Source organism: Polypterus senegalus, chromosome 10 (genome assembly GCF_016835505.1).
Source record: "Polypterus senegalus isolate Bchr_013 chromosome 10, ASM1683550v1, whole genome shotgun sequence".
Lineage (NCBI taxonomy): Eukaryota > Metazoa > Chordata > Cladistia > Polypteriformes > Polypteridae > Polypterus > Polypterus senegalus.
Window position 1 is genome coordinate 160,783,815 of NC_053163.1, and position 17,884 is coordinate 160,801,698.

Consider the following 17,884-nt stretch of genomic DNA (forward strand, 5'->3'; position numbering starts at 1 on the left):
CCTTGGCACAGTGGGCAACACCGCATTCCGGACCCCTGAGTCCAGGATTCGAATCCCACTCTTTACCGCGCAGACGTTGCGTGTGTTTTTATCCAAACTGCAAGTTAATTGTCGATTATTTTGGCTTTGTGAAGGACTAACGCCATCTTTAGGGCTCATTCCTGCCGTGTGCCCAGCGCTGCACGGACAGGCTCAGCCAACTCGCGATCCTGATTATTGCATTGCGGGTCTTCCTTCATATGTTCTCATGAGAGACGCCTGTGAAAATCTGTGAAATGATCATAAATATCAGCACAAAATTTAAAACAGCATAACCAGGAGTAAGCGAGGAAAGAATTGAATGGCGGATGAGTCACATCGCTCGTGACGTGTTCGAGCAGACGGGCCATCAACGAGCCTCGAGAAGGCATTAACGACAAGGACGGTGACAGCGGTGACAGCATATGGGTGACATTTGAGATAAACCTCCTCATGAAACTGCGCCGATGACTCGCAATGCAAGTGACAATAAATAAATCAATCAGCCAGTAAAGGGTTCAAGAGACAAGGCGAGTCTGAGCTATGAGGACACTGAGAACAAGTGCCATCTTCAAGGAGCACATCAAAATAATAATAAAATAAAGAAATACGTCAACAGCAGAATTGATCAACAATCTAAAAATATGGATAAGCGTAAAATGACAAAGTCAATATGTTAGTAACAGCTGAAGCAAAACAGATGAAGGAAGCGCGACCGTCGCACAAAAGGCTGTCAGACTGCGGCTCGGGCGGAGAATCCGCGACAGGCACAAACGGGGGAACAGAAGATGGAGGCGAAAGACAAGCGACATCTCTTCATCCGTCCATTTTCGAACCCGAGACGATCGCAGGATCACTTTCTATAAGTGCAGGAACCCACCACAGACGGGATGCCGGACCACTGAAAGGGACCCTCACTCAAGACCGGCGCGGCTTTGCAGTGCGATGGGAACACTGGGAAAAAAACGCCGCACTGAGGACGGGCAAGGGCCGGGAATCAAAGCCACATTGTCAACCACGTTAACAGTGGGCGCCCTCGAAAGTATAAGTGAAGACGATAAACAAAGGAGGCCGTTCGAAGGGCGACATACAATACAATACAATTTATTTTTGTATAGCCCTAAATCACACACACGTGCTTTAACAGGTCCTGCTTTTTGACAGCCCCTGACTCTCTAAGAAGGCAAGAAAACTCTTGTAGGGGGAAAAAAAATGGAAGAAACGTCAGGAAAAGGCAGTTCAAAGAGAGACCCCCTTTCCAGGTAGGTTGGGTGTCACAATAAAGGGGGTCAATACAACACAATGCGCAGAACGGAACACAAGTAATCCTCAATATAATACAACAGTGCAATAGAAATACTACATGTAGCGGAATTCAACAGTGGATGACATCCCATAATACGATTTGTACATCATAAAGACTATAAAATGAACAAACAACAACGATTAGGAGGAGAAGACAAGGCAGAGTATTGACCGGAAAATGAACGAACGATCAGACATGAGAAGAGTCAGCCCGCCGTATTCCTACAATGCGAGTGCTGGAAAATAAACTCCGCAATTAAACGAGGACTCCTTATTAGAAGTTGATCTTCGTGCCTGGATATACGGAGTGCCTTTCAGGGTCATTGTGAACACCGTCGAAAAGTTTAGTTAACTCCGAATTTCTACAATGGGAGCGCCGGCTGCTTTATAATAAACAAGGGGACTTACTGCAATTATATATAGCGGCTTTCAAAGTGATCAATGCAACACGAAAATTGGTAAACTGATCTGTTAAACTGCTGGTGTCTGCCGTTAGGTCTTCTCCTAGTGAGAAGTTAACAAAACAGGCTGCCACCCTGCCGTATGCAGCAATTTACGAGACGGTGAGAGAGCTGGTGACCTGCTGGCCACACAGGGGGGACACACAAGAGCAGTACTGAGGGCCCACTAGGTGGCAGCACTGCCCACCTGACCTACAAAGCTTACTGCAATGCATCTCATTATTAAAAGCATCATGGAAAACTGGCGATGGCACACAGAGTAGGGCACCCTGTAAGATGTGGGCATGGGCACCTCGGCTCTGCTTCTCACAAATGATTGGTGCTCCTGGAAATTATTTATATTTACTTTACTTATTTGGCTAACGCCTTTACCCAAGGTGACTTACAACGTTTTGGGACACCATCAGTTACGTTTCTTTTCGGTTTTCCAATTGGGGCGCCGGCAGGTCAAGTGACTTGCTCAGGGTCTCACAATGTCTGTAGCGGGACTTGAACCCACAGCCTCATTCAGAGTTATCTGCTAAACACGCCAAACACACAACGTGCAAGATTACCATGTGTACAGTGCCCTGTGCCCGCGCTGCGTGAAGAGCTCTACACCAGAAAAAATAAACCCAAACTTTGTTACAGATGTGGCCATCACTGCTCACTTGTGGGTAAAAAGCGGACATCGTGAAGGAGTCAGAAATGAAGATGTCAGCCCGCAAATAGGCGGAGAAAAAGGCCACTTGAAGGGGGCGGTAACAGGAAAGGTGGGCGGAGACACTGATGAATATTCATCATTTAGAAAGACCGAGCAAGGCTGCTGACATTCTGACTGGTGGCATCACTCAGTGTCTGTCACCTGAGCCACTGTGCCAACCTGTATGAACGGTTTTTGAACTTTAACATGGCATTGCCGCCCTACTTGCTTGGTAGAAGCCTGGTGGGCATTGGTGGAGTTCTTTCTGTTTTGAGGAGTGCCATCAAAGCAGACCCCTCGTCGTGTCATGACCCAGGCACCCCCAACGGGCTGATGTGCATTCACTCACCGTTATCGCCTGCAGCCGCTCCTGCTGGATCAGCGTGTCAGTCAACCTGGAAAAAGGCAGAGAGAGAGTGTCATTAGACCCAACTGCAATGGTGGACACCTGCACTGGCATCACGTGCCATTGGCACGCCATCTTGCTAATCCCTGTCTAACCGCATGGTGTTTAATTGACCTCTGCAGTGCCACTCACCCAATTCTCATGTTCAATTAGAAGGGCAGGAGGAGTCGGAATTCTGACAACTCCAGTGGGTCGACGGCGGGATGTTAAATCGATAAGAGGCCCACAGACGGAATTGACGGCAGGTGGGCTCTACCAGTGTGACACATGCGAGGTGACTTGAAGGGTTCATTTTGTGGATGGTGGCCATTTTGTATTAATGATAAACTCATTTCCAGTGGATGCAGACGCCTTCACTATCTGCACACTTTCTGGTGTTTTGTAGGTTTATTTCATTTGCATTGGATACGTTTGTCATTTTTGCCCATCGATCCACACTCAACAACCCATAATGACAAAGAGAACCGTGTCTTCAGAAAAGGTCTGCAAATGGATTAAAGTTCAAAAACCGAAATCTCTCATTCTTGTTAAGTATTCAGATCCCCCATTCAGTACTTTGAAGAAGCCCCTTTGGCAGCTTTGAGTCTCCTCGGTGAGTCCCTTCAAGCTTTGCACACCTGGAGTTGGGCGCTTTTTCCTTAATTCTTCCCAGCAGGTCCTCCATTAGCCTGGATGGGAGGCATCTGCAAGTGGCCATCTTAAGGTCTCTCCGCACATGTCCTGCAACTGGGCCACTTCAGGACCCCTCAGAGACTTGTCTCAATGCCACCCCAGCATTGTCTTGGCTGTACGCTTCAGGTCATTGGACCATCGCTCCAGCCTAAGGTGGTGTGCACTCTGGAACAGGGGTCTTCACGGACCCCTCTGGATTTTGCTGCATTCATCCTCCTCTCAATTCTGACCCATCTCCCTGTCTTGACAGCTGCCACCACCCTGGTGTGGATGGTATTAGGCAGCTGAAGAGCAGTGGTCTTGGTGGTCTACCCAAAGAGTTCAGCTTCTGTTTCATCAAGCCAGAGAATCTTTTCCCTTAAAATGATTTTTACTGGGCTGCACGGTGGCGCAGTGGGTAGCGCTGTTGCCTCGCAGTTAGGAGTCCTGGGTTCGCTTCCCGGGTCCTCCCTGCGTGGAGTTTGCATGTTCTCCCCGTGTCTGCGTGGGTTTCCTCCGACAGTCCAAAGACATGCAGGTCAGGTGTGTTGGTGATTCTAAATTGTCCTTGTGTGTGTGTGTGTGTGTGCTCTGCGGTGGGCTGGCACCCTGCCCTTGGTTTGTTTCCTGCCTTGCGCCCTGGGATTGGCTCCAGCAGACCCCCGTGACCCTGTAGTTAGGATATAGCATGTTGGATGATGGATGGATGGATTGATAATTTTTACTCACGAGTTGCTTCTGTCTGGGCAGCTGACCATAAATGCCCAATTGATGGAGAGCCGTGCTGATGAGATGGTCATCCTTCCATCTCATCAGAAGACTTCTGAAACTCCTTTAGAGTGACCCTTGGATTCCTGGTCCCCCTCCTGACCGAGGCTCTTCTTTCCCAGCCAAACGTCCAACTCCTGAAATAGTCCTGGTGGTTCTAAACTTCTTCTTTTTCTCAGTTCTTGAGGCCGTTGTGCTCCTGGGAAAAACTCAGATCTTCAGAAAGGGTTTGATCCCCTTGCCCTGATTTAGGCCTCACCACAATTTGATCATGGAGGACCTACAGAGAATTCTGTGGATTTGTGGACCTTCTATAGCACAGGTACACGTGTGGCTTTCTAAATGTCAGGCCACAGATGGCAAACATCTGAAGGAGAATTCAAGCAAACACGAGGCACATTGTGGCCACCAGAGGGTGCTCCCGCTGCCCAAACCTGACACAGAGAGATGCAGGGCACAAGTGCAACACACACACACTTTCATTTTTTTCCTTATTTCTTGTGGTTAACTAATCCCCCGTTTTTCCCACCTGAACAGCACAGCTCAAGGCACTACACCAAAGCACAATTCTCTTCTTTCTTGTTCCTTCTCTCTCTGTCCGCCTCCCCTCCTCCTGGTAAGCTTCGTCCCCTTCCTCCCGACTCTGGCTCCCTGAATGGAGTGAGGTGACCCCTCTTATAGGGCACCAGCTACTCCATGGTCCTTCTTCCGGCAGCACTGTGGCAGAATTGGTGCCACCACCAAGGGCAATCATTCAGGCGCCCCCTGGTGGTGAGCACGGGCCACAGCAGGGAAGAGCTTTCAGGATCCAAACTTGTGGCCCCCACTGCAAGCCCTCTAGCGTTCAAGGGGGAAGTAATGCCCTGAATACGCTCCCCCAAACATCCAGAGGGTCTGAATACTTCTAGGAATGAGAGATTTCACTACTGAATTTTTAAAATACATTTGGCAACAGGTCTTCACTTTGTCACGGTGGGTTACTGAGTGTAGATGGATGGACAAAAATGTCAAATGTATCTGTTGAAAATTCAATACATATATACTTCGGTGGGCTGGCGCTCTGCCCGGGATTTGTTCCTGCCTTGCACCCTGTGCTGGCTGTGATTGGCTCCAGCAGACCCCGTGACCCCGTAGTTAGGATATAGCGGGTTGGACGATGACTGACTGACTGACTGACTGACGTCAACACACAAGCTTGGTGAGTCCCTTACATGGGCAGTTTCAAGGGTACACTGCAGCAGCTTTAACCCACAGTCTCCATTTTTCTTTGTAGGATGGAGGACCACCGACCACAACAATTCTTTAATGTTCAGGCTCCCCTGGTGCCCCTGAGCATGAAAGATAAAAACGCCACCCCAGCTGGAGGGCATCGTCCTTTTGAACCAACAGGTTAGACAGACAGTGCCAGGCTGTGCCAGGCTGAGGCTCCTGACTTCTATTTCAATGCAGAGACACAAGAGGGCGCTGCAGTGCTACTCTCTTCCATCATTCATTGAGATTACTTTTGGTTCGCTAACCTGCCAGTTAAATGGGGTCTCGTGGTGGGATCCCCAGCACTTTGTCCTTCCTTGGCAACGATTAGATTTTAATAAACTTATTTATAAAGCGTTATGTTTCAGCCAGGGCTCCTCGCCTGGTTTATGCTTCATTTTTTTGTTCACTTTTAGTTATTGCTAATTGCTTTCCATTATTTTTTATAATATTGCTCTGCCCGCCCCTAATTGGTCTAATTGAGTATTTTCTGTTAATTTCTATTCATTTCCTTTCATTCATTTCTATGTGTGTGATTATCTTCAATGCTGAGCCGCCTCTGCTTTGGCGCAATATAAAGCCAGAGGGAGGAGCCAGCGAGTGTGATGTCAGGGTAGCTCCGCCTCCTGCGACTCCACACCCTTAAAAGGCGGCACATCAGCGTCGCAGAACACAATGATGGAGAAAACATAAAAACGGGCCGAGCTGATTTTGGTTTCTATTTCAGGCCCTCGTTGTGCTTCATGACTGACCTCCGGTTTGAGATGCGATGGACGTCTGCGGTGGGGGGGGGGCCTGGGGTCTCACAGATATTGCCGCACCTAGTGATATTCAGTTATGTAATTCAAAGGAGATTCCTTCTAAGCCAGTTTAAAATTCTTACAAATCACGAGGCCACATTGGCATCCGACTTTTTAACTTTGATCTGCCTCATTGTAAAATGGATTTGAGGAAACGTCTACCAACATGGCATCCTCAGTCATTTTTTTGGTGCCGTCATCCAAAGCAAAGTGACTCGGCATTACGTTATGGAAAAGAAGTCGTACCTTATTGTGCTGATTGTGGGCTGGCTGTAGCCCACCCTTTGCCTTTTCCCATCTCTTCCATGTTTTTCTTATCATGCGTGGAAGTGCAATGCCGCAAGATGTGCCCAATGCTGAGTGCTCATTGGGAAGGCAAACCTGCAGGATGTGATGTACGATGCCCTTTTAAACATTGTAAGGCACTGCTTTGATAACAACACTCATTTCAGATTTACTGTCTCGTGTACACAATGCCAGGGCCGTCTTAACGTATGGGCATGCTGGGCAGTTGCCCGGGGGGCCCACGAGCATAGGGGCCCTTTAATGTCTATGTATGTTTCTGTTTCACTGTCAAAGCATGGAGCCCAGTGCTCTACTTTGCCCGGAGGCCTATGATGCTGTTGATACAATGACATTCCTATTGGCCCACTAGCCCAGCAGGCACAAAGCTACCCCTGTCCTTGCCCACTGCCTGAATCTCGCTACGTATGTTATGCAAAATATAACATCACAGAAAACTGACAGGCTGCACCAATATAAGGATGTGCCACCAGCAGAATGAGCTGCCATTCCTTCATTCAAGTGATCAGCTTCAGAGCCACTGGCAGGGGAGCTTTCTGGTCAGTGCCACCGTCTCCAGCCAATATCACACAGCTGGTCTCACTACCGTCCTGTAGACCTTCCCTGTCACTCTTGCTGATACCCGTCTGTCACAAATCACTCCTGACACTCTTCTCCGCCCTGCCATCACTCTCTTCTTCACTTCTCTTCCACAATCTCCATTACTCTGTACTGTTGATCCCAAATATTTAAACTCCTTCACCTTCACCAACTCTCCTCCCCTCATCCTCACCACTCCACTGACCTTCCTCTCATTCACACACATGTATTCTGTCTTGGTGGTCCTACTGACCTTCACTCCTCTCCAGCAAACATCACAGTCCACGGGGACTCCTGTCTAATCTCGTCTGTCAGCCTGTCCATCACCAATGCAAATAAGAAAGGCCTCAGAGCCGATCCCTGATGTAATCCCACCTCCATCACTCCTACCGCAGACCTCACCACGGTCACACCACCCTCGTTCATATCCTGTGCCACTCTCATGTACTTCTCTGCCACTCCCGACTTCCTCATCCAACACCACAGCTCCTCTCAGTCACCCTGTCATCTGCTTTCTCAGGTCCACAAAGACGCAATGCGACTCCTTCTGTTCTTCTCTCTACTTCTCCATCAACATCTGTGGTGCTCCTTCCTGACATGAACCCATCCTGCTGCTCACTAATCATCACCTCCCTTTTAGCCGAGCTTCTACTACTCTTTCCTGTTACTTCAAGTTGGGGCTCATCTTGAAAATGAGAAATGCAGAAAATCACATTGGTGGTCCTTTTTAAAGTTGATTGGAGGTGGAAAGTAAGGAGTACGGCTGCCCCCCTTTCCCCTTCCTTGATCTCCCAGCCAGACTTCTGCTGCTGCTTCCCCACCACCCTCTCATCAGCCTCATGCACTGCCTGCACATTCGCATCGCCATTTCTGAGTCATGGCGCACAAGTCAGCACACAGTACCCACAAGTCTGCCCCGCAAACCGAGCCAAGCCAGGGGCCGCACACCCAGACCGATGGATTTTAGGTGAGAAGAAGAGACTTTCCATTGCCGTTGCCCTTTTGGCATCAGGACAAACTGTGCCCTGTTATTGCACTTGGAGAAAATGGCCAATACTACATGTGCTAATTGTGTGCATTTAACTGGTTAGAATTACAACCTTTGTTTTGTGATTTCTCTTTTTGTAAAGCTGTGAGTTCAGTTTCATGTCTTGCTCATCACTAATCTACCTTAATCAAAGGACAAGTGGTCCGTGTAACTACAGTCGGTGTCTGACTGGTTGCTATGTCTCTGTTATCCAACAGATGGCGCACCACAAAAGTTAGCACTGCTTTTACGAACCCCATACCAAATGGTATATAATGAAGAAAGAGCAACCAGATGGACATTTTGCAGAAGAAATGTTAACACTGAACACGTCCAACAAAGAATGACTGCCAGACGGGCCGAAATCAGCTTATCCACAATAAAAAGAAAAGGACAAGCGTCTGTGTGTGTGTGTGAGTGTGTGTGCCTGTGTGCCTATCATAGTGGCTCTTATATGCCGTTTGGTATGGGAGTCATAAAAGCAATGCTAAACTCCATGATGCACCATCTGTTGGAATGGAAACTGCGCCGTGTTACAGTACTACAAATATGTTTGGTGCACCATCTGTTGGAATCAAACTTGCAATGCATTTCTTTACTACAAATGTTTGTTATGCGCCATCTGTTGGAATGACAATGCTCTGCATTTTACTGCCTAATGCATTACAAAATAGCCAGTGACACTGAATATGCCTAACAGAGACTAACTGTCAGAGAGACAGAAATCAGCAATCAAGTGTCTGTGTGTGTCTGTGCATCTGTGTGCCCATCCTGTTGTGTCTCTGTTACTTACCATTTGGTATGGGATTTGTAAAAGCAGTGCTAATGTTTGTGATGCCCCATCTGTTGGAATGCCAACTACAATGCACTTCATTACTATAACTGTTTGTGATGCCCCATCTGTTGGAATGAGAAATGTAATTCATTGTATCACTACATGCATTAAATAAATACATCCCAACAGCTGGTGCACTGCAGACGTTGACAGTGAATATGCCTAACACAGAATAACAGCCAGATGGACAGAAATCAGCTTTTCCACATTAATAAAAGGACACGTGTCTAGGTCTGTGTGTCTGTGTGGTTGCTTTATCTCTGTTATATACCATTTGATATGGGATTTGTAAAAGCAGTGCTAATGTTTGTGATGCCCCATCTGTTGGAATGACAACTGCAGTGCACTTTATCACTACATGCCTTACAAAATACACTCCGATGGCTGGAGCAGTGCAGACGTTGACAGTGAATATGCCTAACACAGAATAACTGCCAGATGGACAGAAATCAGCTTATCCACTGTCACAGATGAGCGGGGACACTGCCCGGCCGGGACGCCTGGATAGTCCCCGACGTGGACCATGTTACTCCTCGGCCACGAGAGGGCAGCCGCCCAGGCCTATTTGGGAGCCATAAGGAGGGAGCTGGGATGCTCATGAGAGGACGTGGCCACCACCAGGGGGTGCCCGGACAGTGAGGGAATACTGGAGAGCAGCACTTCCGCCACACCAGGAAGTGCTGCCGGAAATAATTCCAAGAAGACTCGGAGTGCTTCCAGGTGCTTTCCTGACACTTCCGCCACACCAGGAAGTGACGTCAGGGAGAGCACCTGGGGCTCATCCGGGTCATAGCATAAGGGGCCGCCTCCTTCCAATAGAGGAGCCAGAGTTGTGAGGAAGGAGACGAAGCTTGTGAGGAGGAGGAAGGAGGTCGAGAGAGAGACTGAGAGAAAGAAAGAAAGAAAGAAGAAGAAGAAGACGACAGTGGAGAGAGTTGGTGTGAGGACATTGTGGTGTAGAAACAGTGAGAAAATAAAGAAGAGTGTTTTGGACATCCTGGTGTCGGTCTGTCTGTGTCTGGGGGTACGTTTTCCACATCACATTAATAAAAAAACAAGTGTCTGTGTGTCCATCTGGTTGCTTTGTCTCTGTTATATACCATTTGATATGAGAGTCCTAAAAGCAGTGCTAATGTTTGTGATGCCCCATCTGTTGGAATGCCAACTGCAGTGCACTTTATCACTACATGCCTTACAAAATACACTCCGATGGCTGGAGCAGTGCAGACGTTGACGCTGAGGTCTCAACCCCTAGCTAGCGACCCTGTAAACTTTTAATGACCCCATGGATGAGTGTGACGGTTCAAATTCAGAGGCACTTTAAAAACTGGCTTGGCGGTTTGCCTTTTCTCCTCGTGATGAAGTTACTTGTGCCCAGTAAAACATCTCCTAAGAGAACAGAATCTTTTTTTTTTTTGTTTTTGTTTTTCCATCCAGACCCTTCATTCTTTGCAGTTCCGCCCTGCCTGTGTGTTACTTGGACGTGCTGCCGGTCAGCTGTACTGAAGAGGAAGCGTCTTTAATGTGTTTCATGTGGCTCCGTGGCTGAGGAATGCAGGAAAATGTCACTCCCAGAGTGAGAAGGCTGAGAAAACGCCAGCAGTTATCAGAGGCACCCGTTTAGGGCAGAAGAGCGTCCCGGGACGGCCCATCGTCAGTTCTTTCTGCTGTTACTTCAGTGTCCCCATTGATGTTGATTTGAGGTAATCCAGCATGTGCTTCGATCTTCAGTCTTGAGAAATTACGGGGCCAAAAACAGTTAAGAAGCACTTAAAACTTCAAATCGAAAATAAGTGGGGAAAAAAGTAATGCTGAGTGCCTGCCTGGAGTCACAAAGTCAGACAAGCTGCGTTTGAACGCCTCAAGGGTCCCAGCAGCTGGTTTCGTTTAGAGAAACACATTCTTATTAAAATGTTGACAGTCAAAATTAAACAGAAAAAAAAACCTGTTGACAAACAACTACACCATATGGCTAAACGCACGAGGACCCAAAAGGACCGAGTTCAGCATCAGATCAGCACAAAGCCACGCCATCGGCAACGACAAACCAAAGAGCTCAGGCACTTTAAACATGACACTGTCAGAGGATGTCACCTTTGCCACAAGTCACTGCATGTGATTTCTGCTCTGCTAGACCTGCCCCGGTCAACTGGAAGTGACATTATTGTGAAATGGGAAGAGCGCGGAGCAACTCCAGCTGAGCCGCAGAGAAGTAGACCACAGCAAGTCACGGAGAATCAGAATTAGAATTAGAATTAGAATTAGAATTGTAATTGGTATAAGAATTAAGAATCAGAATCAGTATCACCTGCGGTGGGTTGGCACCCTGCCCAGGATTGGTTCCTGCCTTGTGCCCTGTGTTGGCTGGGATTGGCTCCGGCAGACCCCCATGACCCTATTCGGATTCAGCGGGTTAGAAAATGGATGGATGGATGAATCAGTATCACAATTTGAATTAGAGTCAGAATCAGAATTAGAATTAGAATCAGAAATCAAATTATTTTTGGAATTGGAATTGGAATAAGAAATTGGAATTAGAATCAAAATCAGAATTAGAATTAGAATCAGAATAACATAATTAGAATTAGAATTCAAATTATTATTGTAATTGGTATAAGAATTAAGAATCAGAATCAGTATCACAATTTGAATTAGAATCAGAATTAGAGTTTGAATCGGAATTAGAATTAGAATCAAAAAAACACTATGAATTAGAATTAGAATTCAAATTATTATTGTAATTGGAATTGGAATAACAATTAAGAAGCAGAATCAGTATCAGAATTAGAATTAGAATCAGAATTAGAATTAGAATCAGAATAAGAATTAGAATCAGAATTAAAATTAGAATTATTATTGGAATTTGAATTGGAATCAAAATCAGATTAGAATTAGAATTGGAATTAGAATCAGAATTACAGTTAGAATTTGAATTAGAATCAGAATCAGATTCAAAATCAGAATCAGAATTAGAATCAGAATCAGAATTCCAGTTAGAGTTTGAATCATAATTCAAATTTTTATTGGATTTGGAATAATAATTTAGAATCTGACTCAATATCAGAATTAGAGTTAGAATCAGAATTTGAATTACAGTTAGAATTAGAGAATTTATTCAACAGGCGTAATATAATTTGGTGCCGTTGGTGCTGCTTGTCGCACACCGCCTCATCACATACAGATCATGTACAGCAGATCCTGTAAATTGAACAACACACCTCCCATTATAAACTTTTGCAGAGCAGTGCAGTTATGAAGGAGTTGTGCACGTGTGTAACTGTATGTGAGAAATATGATTCAATTTGATCTGATTTGAACTGATGTGCCAGTGAAAGTGTATGTGTGTGTGTAGACCCCATCCAAACACACACACACACACACACACACATACATGTGCATACACCTTCACACACCAACACACACTCACACCTTCACACAGTCTATGACAGAACACACAAATAAACAGGACGATGGGCTGAATTACTGGGGGCTGTTTGAGTGTCTATTAGTTTTAGTTTGCATTGACCTATGGGGTTTGTGGAGGGGGAGAGTTTAGGTCCGTGTGATGAGTCCTTGGTCATCCTGTTGATGTGGTTTATGACACTCGAGGTCTGCAACAGATGGAAGAGCACAGCAGGTTATAATCTCAGCAGACGTCACACCTCGCTGTGGGGTGCTGAGCACTGAAGCAGAGAAGCATACAAATGACCAATCCTGCGTGGCGTCACTCACAGCAGAGGTCCAAGCTGTATCTGGAAGCAACATTAGCACAAGGAGCTTCATGAGATGGGTGTCTATGTCAGAGCCTAAGGTCACTGTGCACAATGCCAAGCGTCAGCCAGAGTGGTGTAAAGCACACCGCCCACCATTGGATACTGCAGTAGTGCAAACATCTTCTCTGGAGTGATGAATCGCACTTCTTGGACCAATCTGGATATGGTGGATGCCAGAGAATGCTGCCTTCCAGACTGCGTAGTGCTTGCTGTAAAGTTTAGTGGAGGAGGCATAATGGGGCTTCCTACTTGGGGTGGCCACGTGGGACGCTAGCTTTAGGACTCAGTTCCATTGGCTCCTTCTCTGCTGTTTCTCATAGCTGCTAGAATAAAATCTGTAAACTCTCCAAGGAGTTCGCTTTCTTACCATCATGACAGCGGGGTCGGCGCAACGACCACAGTGTCAAAAAACCAGCATGGTCGCAGTGCAGACAGGAAGATCTGGAAAAAAAAAAGCGTCCGTCTGAAATGCGGTCAGCCTGGGCTTCTGACAATGACTGGATTGTGCAGAGTGCCCCCGGCCCGTTAATGTCTGCTGACAGAAGGAGGTCACACAGCCTGCCGGAGGCGATCCTTCCCGCTGCCTTGGCCGTCGCTCGGTTTCCTTTGCGCTCCCCATTGACCAGCCTTTCCGCTCTGATGTTCTTGTGCCAGTATCGCCTGTGGCATCTCAACGAACTCGCATACGCTTTACATCCGCGAGACGGGCCGTCGTAGTGACCGAGTGCGTAATTGGTCGGCCCTCTGGATGAGAGCCGAGCCGGACCGGACACGCCTCGCTGCGCTCCAGAGCAGAGCTAATGAAGCCGGGAGTGCGGAACAGAAAACACGACGCCCCTCATTAACCGAGTGACACGCGCGCTGATGTGTGATAAGAAAGGAGTTTGGACAGACCCCCTGATAGATTAAAACAGACTGAACGCCATTAGAAATAAGTAATACCCCCTTCGGGATAGGCATCGTCTACTGCTTGTGTGCCAGGAGCAGTGCCCGATTAGAATTCTGTTCACGAGGCGACTGGTAGCCAAAAAGGACGGGAGAGCGCGCGCGTCTGACTATGTGTGAGTGTGCGCATGTCGGGGTGTGCGAGTGCGTGTGTGTGCGAGTGCATGTCGGGGTGTGCTCGTGCGCCTGTGTTCGTGAATGCGAGCGTTTGTGCCAGGGTTACTGACCACTAAAATAAAAGACGCCCAACTCAGAAAGGGGCACGTGGCTATATATAGTGATCTCTGTTCTGAATTTCCTATCTATCTATCTATCTATCTATCTATCTATCTATCTATCTATCTATCTATCTATCTATCTATTATATAGTGCCTTTCACTCTATCTATCTATCTATCTATCTATCTATCTATCTATCTATCAATGATATAGTGCATTAAAAATGATCTATATTAATTATATAGTGTTTCTCATTTATTTTATAGGGGCACGTGGCTATATATATCTGATCTATCTATCTATCTATCTATCTATCTATCTATCTATCTATCTATCTATTTATATGAATGTGTTCATAATTCTGTTATTTTGCTAGTAACCTGACTGGCGCTATATAAGAGAGGTCAGCTCCCCTCCCTGGTCCCGTTGCGGCCATGTCAGCAGCTTTAAAAGTGTTTTAATTGTATTTTTGACGCCATGAGGTCCTCGGTGTTTGTGAATGAGTGCTCGAGGATGACATGCTCGCTGATGTCGTTCATCGTGCCCTTCTTTTCAGGAGCGTAGCTTTGGTCCTCGTCGAGGCTGCTCGCCCTCACGGAGGATTTCCTCCCAGACAGGACGGCTATCTGCGCTCTCTCCAGAGTATACCTGCCAGCAGATCCCAGCGCCCATTCCCACCTGCTCTGCCCTCCCTCGAGACCCCCCGCGTCACGCCCGGAGCTCCGTCTGCCTTCAGCGCTTCCAAACATAGTGCGCAGGGGCGGCACCCGCCCGTACTGATCGCACACGTGTGTCTCTGGAGGACGACCTGTTTTGTTTTCGGGGGTCTCCTGAGCCCGCCCCTTTCCCGTCACCTCGGTTCTCTGTTGTTGTTTCGTGTCCCCCGCACGGTCCTCAGAGACAGAGATTTACAAGTTGCTTTGTGATTTCCATGGAAACCGAGAATTAGCGTTCTGTACCTGCGTCCTCCTCGGATGTTTCAGAGCTGCTAAAATAAGCGGCTTTTAAACGTGCGTTACGTATTTTGTTCGCTTTACATAACGTGTGTTTTCATGGCTTTGTGTAAATCAGAAAGGCTTCAATCGCACAGTCGTGACGAGAGCCCGTGGGGTAACGTGTCGTTATGTAATGTGACAGTTTAAATCGCATGTAACTGGTCATATAAATGAGCAGGAGAGAGAGAAAAGGGAACATGTTGGGGCCGCTCAAAGAATCGCATCATTAATGTGGCTAAAAATATCGGCCAACGCGAACAGACACGTAGGATCTGAGCAGAGAGTACGCGGAGGCGAAGTTCGGGGGTCTGGACGAAGCCCAACGCTATAAAGCACAGCTGACATTGGTGGGCTTTGATTCAATTCACTCCTTCCCAGTCACAGGGGGCTGATAGCTTTGCATGTTGTCATTAGCCCTGTCCTCTGCTAAGAAAAGTCACGGTGTGTAAATAAAAATGTTGGAAATATGAGGGCTGATTGAATTGGGGGGAGTTTGGATCCATGCAAGAAGAAAGTCTACGCTCTACAGACGAGAGGATTTGCTTTTTTAAGCTAAAGTTTATTTTTATTAATATCGGTGCCCACAATGCATTGGAGAGGTCGGTCTTACACTCCAAGTCCCCAGTGGTGTCCCTACTTCCTGAACTCACGACCCTGTCCGTGAATTTACGAGATCGATAAAGGTGTTACTTCAATAAACTCAGAATTTTGGAACCTTTTCACATCATTGGCACTGGGTGACTGGGCAATGTCAGGTGTGAACGCGGATTCCCGGCAGCTCCCTGAATCTGTCACAGTGCTGGTTGTCCCCACGCCGATTCTTCAAAATTTAAAACGCCCATAAAAAAAGCTGAGCCGTGTGTGGGTTCAGTCCACCCAGTGTTTAATAACCCGCAGGGACTAAAGACAAAGGAGCGCCCGCTCAGCGTCGTGACGACAGTGAGGTGTGGCGAGGGGCGTGGCTACACGGCAGGTGCGACGACTCCACGCCCACAAACACCGCGGACGCGCACTTAGAAATCCGAATGGATCGTGAAGAGCGGATCGCGCAGGGCAGGCTGGGTGTTTTAACCTGCGCCGCCGTCTCCATCACGAGCGCTCCGTTTGCAGGACGCATTGGATTCTGAAGCTGAGCACAGGATTCTAGGAGGCGCTACGGTGTATGGGGGCTCAAAACTTTCAAAGGCTCTAAAAACGGAGAAAAGATGAAGCTGTATAGAGGTGACATGGTGGCGCAATGGTAGTCCCTGTGCCTCACAGCAAAGAGGCTGCTCTCCGTGTGGAGTTTGCATGTTCTCACTGTCTCTAAATGGGTGCAGTCCTAACATATCAGGTTTAGTGGACTGGCATTGTGAAATTGGTCCTGGTGTGTGTGTGTGTGTGCAATCGACTGGCGCCCTGCCCAGGAATTGTCCCTGTCTTGTGCCTGGTGCTTGCTAGCATGGGATCTGGCTCTCCTGGACCCTGTCCTGGATGAGCGCGTTTGAAAAATGAATGGATGAAGCTCTAGCGAGAATGACACTGGTTACAGTACTGGGAAAGGAAAATAACATACTAGCAGGGAGCAGTGAGGGCTAACTTTTAGAAAAAGTTCTTTACATCAGCATCACAAAATTGGAATAATTACAACATGATGGTGGTGAGGGCTGTATAATTTAACAGAAGCCCCCTGATGGATAGGCTGCACCAAAGAGGTTCTCAGCCCTGTGTGTGTGTGTGCGTGTGTGGACTGCTGCCATGTATTACAGAGGATGGGCTACCTGTAGGTTATCTGGCCCTAAAACAGAGAGCAGGGGCTTTGGGTAGGAAGAACACCTGAGAGTAACGAGACAAGCGGCTCCAGAGCTTACCATGAGAACAGAGGGAAGGAGAATAAAAGAGTAATGAGAGCCATTGGTGTGGGCAGAGCAAGTCAGAAGCGGGAAGAGCAGTCGAAATATTCAACCAAGACACGAGAATACAAGTCAGAGGTGAAGAGGCTCCAAACCAAGAGAGGACCCTCTGAAATGAAGAAACTTAAGGACATGTCACGTCTGACGAATTTGTCAGGGATTTTCAGTCGTAGCCTTCATTTACGTAACCTTAGCGAGTCGCAAGCAGTCGGCGAACTCAAAGTGACGTACCCGGCGACTCACACCATCTCGTCTATGACTCGCTTCGATGAAGTCCCACAGGCTTGACTTTGTCTTCAGTCGTCGATAGCCAATGAATGCTCATCCAGAAGTTCAATGCAAAGAATGCAGCGACAGGCAGGGCCGGCTGTACCACTGAGGCGCACTGGGTGGTCTGCTAGGGTGGCAAAAGTGATTGGTAAGCAACAGAAACCTACAAACACTTGGGCTCAATAGCACAACTACTTCTGTTATATTGTTTTCATAGAATTGTGATGTTTGGTTTTAATGGACTGACGACTTATAAGTGGGCTGTCAAATCTCAGGATGCACTGTGCTCGGCTTCTGTCCATTTCTTTATTCTTTTCAAGTGCAGGTTTATAGTTTTAGATTTACTATCATGTGTGCTGAAGTGTCAAAAATCGGGGTTGGGGGTTACAATATCCACCTTAAAAAAGGACAAGTGTTGGTCTGTGTATCGAATCAGTTGCTATGTCTCTATCATTCCAACAGATGGCACATCACAAATATTAACACTGCTTTTACGAGACGCATCCCACTGCAGAGCTGCAGCCCAATATGTCACCACAGGTCTACACCAGCAGGTTCACAATGGAACTGACACCATCACACATCCACACTACACACTAATGACACAACCCTGAACCTTAACTTCCCCTGTGAAACTGCTATTGTAGATGTGTGGTGAGTGTAGTACTGTTATTTTGCAATTGGATATTATTGACTTTTACGAGT

General features: G+C 47.2%; 1 protein-coding gene across 2 annotated transcripts in view; it reads right to left on the minus strand.

The window, feature by feature from the left end:
- palm1a (paralemmin 1a) overlaps positions 1–17,884 on the minus strand; it is a 132,372-nt gene that overhangs the window by 90,128 nt on the left and 24,360 nt on the right. For both annotated transcript variants that reach the window (XM_039767151.1, XM_039767152.1), the window contains exon 2: positions 2,816–2,861. In XM_039767151.1, the coding sequence (XP_039623085.1) occupies positions 2,816–2,861 (46 nt within the window). The remainder of the gene's footprint in view (positions 1–2,815; positions 2,862–17,884) is intronic.